Source organism: Chiloscyllium plagiosum, unplaced genomic scaffold (genome assembly GCF_037043375.1).
Source record: "Chiloscyllium plagiosum isolate Xiang-an unplaced genomic scaffold, Cpla_swu_hap1 HiC_scaffold_39, whole genome shotgun sequence".
Taxonomy (NCBI): domain Eukaryota; kingdom Metazoa; phylum Chordata; class Chondrichthyes; order Orectolobiformes; family Hemiscylliidae; genus Chiloscyllium; species Chiloscyllium plagiosum.
The window spans coordinates 11,137,656-11,147,792 of record NW_028270177.1 but is presented as its reverse complement, the minus strand read 5'-3'; the positions used below and the strand labels follow the sequence as shown (position 1 = coordinate 11,147,792).

General features: G+C 39.9%; 1 protein-coding gene across 1 annotated transcript in view; it reads left to right on the top strand.

The window, feature by feature from the left end:
* fam174b (family with sequence similarity 174 member B) overlaps positions 1–10,137 on the top strand; it is a 44,015-nt gene that overhangs the window by 24,944 nt on the left and 8,934 nt on the right. The window contains exon 2 of the mRNA XM_043677227.2: positions 1,563–1,697. Coding sequence (XP_043533162.1) covers positions 1,563–1,697 — 135 coding nt within the window. The remainder of the gene's footprint in view (positions 1–1,562; positions 1,698–10,137) is intronic.

Sequence of the window (10,137 nt, the reverse complement as noted above, 5' to 3'; positions counted from 1 at the left end):
AAGTTGAGTGAAGAGTGGAAATTGAAATCATAGTGTGTTCCAGTTCAACACCTATATCATCAGAGCATTTAAGAAAAGATGTAAGAGAGATCACAGTGGGATAGGAACTAATGTAGTCAAGATAATTCCAAGAATTGGAATTTTTACGTTGAAGGATTTAAGAAACTCAAGTGTTCTTATTGGTGATGTCAACTTCAGGAACCTAATCCAAATCTCAATGCTTTATACAAGTAGAATACGTGTACATCACTTGTTTTAACTCAGTGTTGAGGCAGGTACGGGGAGGTGAAAGTGAGGACTGCGGATGCTGGAGATCAGAGTCCAGATTAGAGTGGTACTGGAAAAGCGCAGCAGGTCAGGCAGCATCCGAGGAGCAGGAAAATCAACATTTTGGGCAAAGGCCCTTCATCAGAAATGAATGATATGGGGAGGTGACAGCATGGTACTGTTATTGCTGGACTGTTAGTCCAAAGACCCAGGTAATGTTCTGGGGACCCAGTTCAGTGATAAGTCTAATTTCTAATGAAGAACATGAAGTTATTGCCGTTTGTTGGAAATCTCATTCACTAACTCCCTTTAGGGAAGGAAACTGCCAACCTTACCTGGTCTAGCCTACATGTGACTACAGACCCGCAGAAATGTGGTTGACTCTTAACTGCCCTCTGGCAATTGGGGGATAGGCCATAAATGCTGGCCCAGCAAGTGACGCCCTCGTTCCATGAACAAATTAACTTTGACGTTTATATATTTTTTAATGAGCTTCAATTCAAACTAGGGATCAGGAGAATTCTGGTCTCCCCCTCTCGGTCTCCCCCTCTCGGTCTCCCCCTCTCGGTCTCCCCCTCTCGGTCTCCCCCTCTCGGTCTCCCCCTCTCGGTCTCCCCCTCTCGAAGTCCAGTAGCTCCTTCAGAAAAAATGTTGCCCCTAACATGGGATTGAAAGTTAAAGGAAACTGTTAATCCAGTATTATTGCAGCAGTATAGTACTTGTTTTGTTCTGTGGGAGGATCCTTAAACATTTAAAATGCAAATATTCAAATACTTTTTGGAAGTCTAAGAGACATTTCATGCTACTTTTGAGTGTTTCTGTGCAGTTTTATAGCCTTTGGTCTGTCAGGAGATTAGTAATATAAATTGCCTTTGGCTTTCACGGGGTGTGTTACTAAGTCGGTCAAGCAATTTGTATTTTTCTTTGCCCATTTCTGTTTACATCCTCTTGTGTTTCTCAGGCTTTTATTTGAAGAGATCATTACCAAACAAAAAGTAATTTATCTATAGCCAAATTTATTCCTAAGTGGTGTCACAATGAACATTGCGATTTACTACATGGCTGAGGCTCAGTGCTAAGCAGATGTGTTGTTTAGTGTCACTTCCATTATCATGTACTGCTGCTTTGTAAACAACGGTCAAGCAGCTGTTTTCATGGAGGATTTCTGCTGGCTTAATATTCAATTGCCAGTACTTTATCAGACTTCAATGTTAAGTGGTCCTCTCATCAGTTGCAGTGGAAACTGTATTAACCATCATGTCTTTCTTGTAATAAATAAATGCTTTTGCCCTTAGGTCTGGAAGAAAAATCAAGAAAACGAGAAAGTATGATATCATTACAACTCCAGCAGAAAAGGTGGAAATGACACCACTCAATGAAGATGATGACGATGACGAAGATGCAACAGTGTTTGATGTAAAATACAGCAGGTACTCATGAAATCTTTCTGATTTCACTAAATCTGTGCCACTGATGTTTTATAGTACAGCAAAGCTTTTATTAATCAACGCTAATGGGACCAAAAGAGGTCCACATAATCAATGCTTTCAAAGCCAGCTGGGAAGCATTCATGGTCAAGCAGGACTGTCCAACCACTTTGAATAAAAACAAAAGAACTGCATTAATTCAAAATTTGACTATAGGTCTGTATTCCTTATTGCACCCATTAAGACTAACCTTTCATTTAGCCAGGATGAGAGACTTTGGTGAATGTAATGATGAGGTACACAGAGGTACAGCATGTTGTGACATCTTTTTAACTTTGGACTGACAGCAGTGACGTTGTCTGCCCCGATCATTTCTATTTTATATATTAAATGGGAAATATACTGATGTGGCATAATATTTATTGAAATACTTTCAGATAGTTCTAAACAGCACTTATCTCTTGGAAATTAAACAGAGAAATGTTTTTCAGTCTTTGGAATGTTAATGGGGAATAAATTAGTGCCTAATGAACCATATTTGAGGTGCAATTAATAAAGTAATTCCACTGATTATTTCTACAATAACTTCTTTCATGACTTTCAGATTTCAATGTGGGGAAGCAGCATGTCTGTGATATGATGCTGTTTGTGATAATATTTAATGGATTATAGCAGTTAGATGAATAACATGGCGAAAAGCTGCCTTATGTACTTTTTAATTTGCATATTGAAGCTATTAACTCCAACTTCCAACATGCTAATTATATTTGTTATTAGCTGCTAATTTCATAGTCAATGACCACTCAAACACCAGCTGCTGTAAGCTTTCTGACTATTTCTGGTGGGGCATTTATGTTTCCTCTTGCATGATTTCATGAAAGTTTATAAATAACATTTTTATTTCAGCATTCATGAGTGGAAAATAATTTCTTCTCTAGCAAACAAAATATGTTGGGGTTAGTTGTAATGCCAGTCTCAAGTGACATTTTGCCACCAATACAAATAGTTATTCCAGTTTAGGCTATTTTCCATGACATTAATTCATGTTGACAGTCGAACACTCCATAATCAGACAAAAACTCTTATGAGCTAAAATGTGTCTTTATTCTCTGGTAAATAGATGAATTCCAAAATTGCTGTGAAAACTAACTGGAAAACCCCATCATATTTTTCAATTTTATAAGTTAAACCAAACGTCAGCAAGCAGGAGAATCAGAATAAAATTATTTGAGCAATTTTTTCAGAAATATGAAATCAATGTATAAATGCAAAAATATGTTCCTACGTACCAAACGAGTACAACAACTAAAACTTGAGTGCATGATAGAATACAGCCATAACGTTGGTCCAGTAAAACTTGCCCATTTTCATGAACAGCAGCAGTTGGGAGTGTACTTGTTGGGACTAAGCTGGCATACTCTCACTTTGTTTCTCATATTTGGTTAGGAGACTACTTTTTTTAGAAGCATATAATTAACAAAATAGAGACAAAAAAAACCTAGCTGATATTTTGTCTTTCTGAAAAAGTGAAAATAAATAACATATTTTAGAGTTGTGAAGACATGTCAGGAAGTACATATTGATACAGCATGAGCAAATAGTTGGAAAGTTTTGAAATGAAGGATGATGACTGCAAGACACTAGACTTATTTTAGAAGTACTGTGTCTGCAATAGAAAAGCAGAATCTGATTAAGGAAACTTATCTTGGGCTGTTACTATATGTCAGGGGAGTGGTGATCTCAGTAAATATTTGGTAAGCCTTTATCCCACCCAATCATTCAGACAGTGTGGTGCAAAAGCATAGCTCTAACCGTTTATATTGGACTCCATAGCTTGTGTGAATGTCTTGCCCACATTCCCTATTATTTATAATTTCTGTATTACAGGGAAATCATCCTTTCTAGGAAGTGGTATTTCCTACACTGGATTAGCTCTCTGCAATGCCTTTCTACAGACACCTAAAGAGCAAAGTTTTAGAGTCATAGAGATGTACAGCATGAAAATGGACCCTTTGGTGCAACTCGTCCATGCTAACCAGATATCCAAAATTAATCCAGTCAGTTTGCCAGCACTTGGCCCATATCCCCCTAAAACCTTCCTATTCATATACACATCCAGATGTCTTTTAAATGTTGCAATTATACCAACCTCCTCCCCTTCCTGTGGCAGCCTATTCCATACACATACCATTCTCTGCGCGTAAAAGTTGCACCTCAGGTCCCTTTATAAGTCTTTCCCCCCTCACCCTAAACCTATGCCCTCTAGTTATGGACTCCCCCACTCCAGGGAAAAGACACTGTCCATTCACCCTATTCCTGCTCCTCATGATTTTATAAACCTCTATAAGGTCACCTCCACCTCCAACCCTGGCAATTTTCGAGATCTTCATAGTCTCACAAAACCTCACTTTCAGAGGATAACAGTTTTGTTTTGATATCATGCAAAAACAGAGCCTTCCACTGGAAATGAATCCATTGTGCATTTTATAGAAAATTCAAAGGTTATTAATTTTAAAGTCAAACTTTGCAGTTGTAGTCAGCTTTTACAATATAGGGAATGTGATGAAAATTGGTGAAAGCATTGATAATAGTGCATCTGATTGTACTGATGCATTAAAAGGAAGTAAAATTGATGGTGTAAAGAGGAATATTGCTTGTTTTTAAACATTCAGTGCTCTGTGGTGGGGAGAAAAAAGGAAAATGCAGGGAAGAATGATTGTGGGGAATTGTCGAGAGAGGCTCAATTCAGGGTGTCATTCATTGTTAATGTAATGAATGTAAAATGAACGTCATTCTTCCAGTCTGCTAGACTAAAAATATCTGAAAACTGTAAGGCATGTTTCTCAGTTGCTTGTTCCCAACTTACTTCATTAACCTAGCCTTTTGTTCAAGAATATCGTTAGGCGAATTGAAGTCATGCTCATTATAAAGATAGAAGTATGGGTGGAATATAGCACCTGGAGTAAGCCTTTTAATCTCTTGCGAGTGTCTGTCATTTAATTAGATCTTGACTGATCTGCACCTCAACTCCAATTACCTACTTTTGCTCCATATCCCCTGATACCTTTCTGGAGCAAGCAGTTTGCTAATGAGTCATCTCTGATACAGTAGCAATACTGTAGAAAAATCATTTGAGTAATGAATAGACTGTGTTTAACACAAGGGGGTGCTACTCTTGAGAAGGGTGGGTATGTATGTATTATATTAATTGTACCAAATGTTCCTGATATAGTAATCATATTAACCATATATATGTTGTAGGTGACATAAATTTGCAAATTCCTCTTTCATCCAAAATTTAAGTAAGATTTTGATTAAAGGCAGTTTCTCTTTCTGCAGCAATTTTCATTCTGATTTTGCTTCTGATGCCAGTTTTATTTAGTTTTCTTTTTGCTTCTTCAGAACATTGGTAATGCTCTGTTGCAAATCTCCTTAAACCTGATGCAATGGGAACAGAGACACGACAGGGAGGGAAAGGAAGCAGGAATTTTAAGTAATGATTCAAAGATTACCCCTTTTTTATTGAAACTAGGTATTCTACCATCTATGCATATTCTCCAGGATTGAGGCTTAACCAAATGAAGATATAAAAATGAATAGGTTAGAAATAAGGTTCACTTTACAAAATTAATAGATAAATCATAAAATAGTTACAGAATGGGAAGAAGCTCTTTGGCCTGTTGTATCTGTGCTGGCTTTTTGCGAGAGAATTTTCCCCTTAGTCAGGTATTTTCTTTTCTTCAGGTGCCTGTCCAATTAGTTTTAAAAGGCCTTGTTAGAGTATACCCCTGCTCCTTTTCAGGTAATGAATTCCAGATTGTAATTACAATTGACCAGCATACTTGGGTAATTTCAAACTGAGAGATAAGAACATAGAACAGCACAGTACAGGCCCTTTGGCCCTCGGTGTTGTGCCAATCTTTTATCCTACTCTAAGATCAATCTAACCAACATACCCTACATTTTACTATCATCCATGAGCCTATCCAAGAGTCGCTTAAATGTCCCTAATGTATCTGCCTCTACTACCACTGCTGGCAGTGCATTCTACGCATCCACCTTTCTCTGTGTAAAGAACCGGCCTGTGACATTTCCCCAAAACCTTCCTCCAAGCACTTTAAAATTATGCCCCCTCTTGATCGCTATTTCCACCCTGGGAAAAAGTCTTTAGCTATCTACGCTTCCTGTGCCTCTCATCACCTTGTACGCTCCTGTCAAGTCACGTCTCATCCTTCTTTGCTCCAATGAGAAAGGCCCTGGCTTCATCAATCTTTCTTGATAAGACATGCCCTCCAGTTCAGGCAACATCCTAATAAATCTCTGCACCCTGTCTAGCGCTTCCACATCCTTCGTATAATGAAGCAATCAGAAATGAACACAATATTCAAGAGTGGTCTAACAAGGGCTTTATATAGCTTCATGGGTTTTAAATTCAATCATCCTGCTGATGAAAGCTAACATGCATCCTTAAAGACTCTGTCAAATTGGGTGTCAAATTTAAGGGATCCATGGATGTGGACTCCAAGATCCCTTTGTTCCTCTGCACTGCCAAGAATCCTGTATTCTACATTCAAATTTGGCCTTCCAAAATGAATCACTTCACACTTTTCCATCTGCCATTTCTCAGCTCAGTTCTGCATCCTGTCAATGTCCTGTTGCAACGTACAACAGCCCGCCACACTATCCATTAGTCCACCAACTTTTGTGTCATTGGCAAACTTAATCACCCACCCTTCCACTTCCTCATCCAAATCATTTATAAAAATCACAAAGGGCAGAGGTCCCAGAACAGATCGCTGCAGAACACCACTGGTGACTGAGCCTCCAGGCTGAGTACTTTCCATCTGCTACCACCCGTCTTCTATGTGCCAGCCAATTCTATATCCAGACAGCCAATTTTCCCTGTATCCCATGCTGCCTTACTTTCTAAATGAGCCAACCATGGGAAACTTCATCAAACGCCTTGCTAAGATCCATGTACACCACATCCACTGCTCTAACTTCATCATGTTTTGTTGCATCCTCAAAGAATTCAACAAGATTGGTGAGGCATGACTTGTCCCCTCAAAGCCATGCTAACTATCTCTAATCAAGCTATGATTTTCCAAATACTTATAAATCCCTTCTCTGAATCCTCTCCAATAATTTGCCCACCACTGACGTAAGACTGACTAATCTATAACTCCAAGGGTTGTCCCTATTCCATTTCTTGAACAAGAGAATAACATTTGCCACACTCCAATCATCTGGTGGTACTACAGTGGACAGTGAGGACGCAAAGATCATCGCCAAAGATGCAGCAATCTCCTCCCTCACTTCCCATAGTAACTTTGGGTATATCCTGTCTGACCCTGGAGATTTATCTACCCTCATGTTTTTTCAAAATTTCCAACACATTCTCCTCCTCAACATCCACCTGTTCAAGCTTATCAGCTTGTTTCACACTATCCTCACAAACAAGAAGGTTCCTCTCACTAGTGAATACTGAAACAAAGTATTAATTAAGGACATCCCCTACCTCCTCTGACTGTCCACTGTTCCCTCTACTATCCCTGATCGGCTGTACCAGCACTCTGGCCATCTTCTTGTTCCTCACATAAGTGTAGAACATCTTGGGGTTTTCCTTAGTCCTTGGAACCTCCCACATCACCTATCACCCACCTCTTCTCTCTCCCAATAGCAATGGGATACTATTTGTCCTCGCCCTACTATCCCACCAGCATCCACATCATCACTAGCCACCATTTACATCACCTCATGCAGGATACCACTACCAGGATGAGACAGGAAAAGTAATTAGTTCCCTAACTATGGTAATGAAAGATTTTTTAAATTGCTAAAGGTTGTTGGAGTGATGATGCTTGTATTGGGCAAACAAGGAAGGAATTACAATTATTGAAAAGTGTTTTATGACTCAGTTTTTAAACGAATCAACAAGGTGATCAAGCAACCCGGATTTAAATTGTGACTTATACGGATATTCAAGAAAACCACAACACAATGCTGGGTGAGGTTTTAAATACTTGTGATCATGTGAATTGAAAAGGTCAAAAAAATCCAAACAAGATTGTCAGGTTTTAATAACACCAGCCTTCATTGCTTCAGCAGTTTTGCTAGAGTAGGCTGGAATGTCTGAAACGTTTTTGAAAATGATTTTGAAGTAGAAGCAATTCTTTTAAAGGTAATGGTGTTCAATGTGTACCCATGTGAGAGAAAAGTACAAAGACATTCCAAACTCCTCAACGAAGGCATTGAATTAAGAATTAGGAACAATTCTTACTTGAACTGTTAAAAGGGTATCAATAGTACACTTTGAATTGAATATAGCAGTAGGAACTGAATATTAACAACTTGTTTTTTGGTTCTGTAAAAACAAAACCAGGGTTAAGATGGAAGCTCTAAAAGGGTCCTCAGGTTAAAGGAGCAGCCATGGATGCATGCATAGACCCCAGTTGTGCCTGTCTCTTTCCATGTTCCAGTCCTACACCAGCCCCCACCAACTACTCTTTTCCAAGTATATCGGTGCTGCTTCCTTCTCCTGCCCAGAATTGGAAGAGTTCAGTAATTTTGCTTCTGGTTTCCACCCTGCTCTGCCTTCAGCTGGTCCATCTGTGACTCCTCCCTTCTCTTCCTTGACATCTGTTTCCATTTCTGGGGATAGGCTTACCACCAATATCCACTACAAAGCAACCGACTCCACAGTTACCATGACTTTCCGCCTTTGCACCCTATTTCCTATAAAGACTATTCCATTCTCCCAGTTTCTCTATCACATCTGTTCTGATAATGCGAGCTTCAACAAGGGCCTCTCTGAAGTGTCCACCATCTTCCTCAACCAATGACCCCCTAGCACAGTGTGGTTGACAGAGCCCTCAGTTATGTCTGACCCATCTCCCACACCACCTGTAACGCCTCTCTTTCCTCCCACAGTAACACTGTCCTCACCTACTATCCCACCTGCATCCACATCCACGTCTACAGAATCACTAGCCCCCATTTGCGCCACCTCCAGCGGGATGTCATTACCACACTTTCCTTTCCCCTCCCCTTATCAGCATTCCACCAGGACCATTCCCTCAGGGTCACCGTGCTCCACTCCTCCTCCTCCTCACAACACTCTACTACAGCCCCTTGGAACTGTAGAAGGTGTAACACCTGCCCTTTTACCACTCCACACAATCTAGTCTACTGTATCCACTGCGCACAGCATGGTTCTCCTCTACATTGGGGAAATGGAGCATAGACAGGGTAATTACTTTGCAGAACACCTATGTTCTGTCTGCAAAAAAGATCCTGAGCTTTCAGTTGCCTGTCACTTCAACACACCACCTTGTTCCATGGCTAACATCTCTGTCTCAGGTTTGCTGCAGTGTTCCAGTGAAGCTCAGCGCAAGCAGAAGAACAGCACCTCATTCGCCGCTTGGGGACTGTATATCTTTCTGGATTGAATATTGAGTTCAACAGTTTTATGGTTTGAGGCACCTTCTCCCAAGTTGCTACCCACAACCCCCAGCTGGTCAAACTTGAGGTGAATAAATCCCTGGGTTTGAATAAGCTTCAGCACAGTCTTTTTAACAAATGAGTGCGGAAGATAAATGAGCTTTGGCATAAACTTTGCAATGTTACAGAGATAGCTGAAGTCTGGGGGAAGGTGGATGCTTACTTTTTTTAAAAAAGAAATGGGATTCTGTAAAACTACAGACAAACATATTAGATGTACATAATTCCTTAAAGTTCTAGAAATCTTTATTAAAAATGAGCATCTAAATAAAAAAAACTGTAAATGATAGCCAATGTGGTTTAGTGAAGAAGAGATTTTGCCAATCTAACTTGCTCGTATTTGTTTGAAAACGTGACTTGGGTTCAAAGTCAGTAAATGTTCTGGGGTTTCAGGGAGCATCCCCTGGTAAGGTTAATCTTTAAAAGAAAGAGCAAGAATTAAAGGAATTTACAATGATGATGTAAAGGATACATCTATCCATTACGCCAATGCTATCCTGGCCGGTTTCCCACCTTCCCCCCACTGTACTGTGGAACTGATCATGGTAAAAAGCAAATTTGATAAACCTTGGCCTCCTGTCATCTCTTCCAGGGTCTGTCCGAAACCCTCTTACGAACAGAATTTTTATTCAAGACTTCTGACAGAAGTGCTGGTGACAACAAATATAAACAACTTGCACTAAGGCATTTCTCACTGACTGCAATTGGCCTAATGATGCAAGTCAGCCTTGTACTATTGCACTGCTTCCTATACTGCTTACCCTCTGTAAGCCTCCTGACATCAAATCAGGTTTCCAAAGTCACTTTTGCAATTTCATTGCATTTACCTGCACACAGATGCAAATTTCACGCACACACTTTCCTGCTATCACCGAGTTCATGTAAATTGGTCCAATAAGCACAAGGGCAAGCAACAGACTCAAAAATGTTTAGAAAAAGGAAA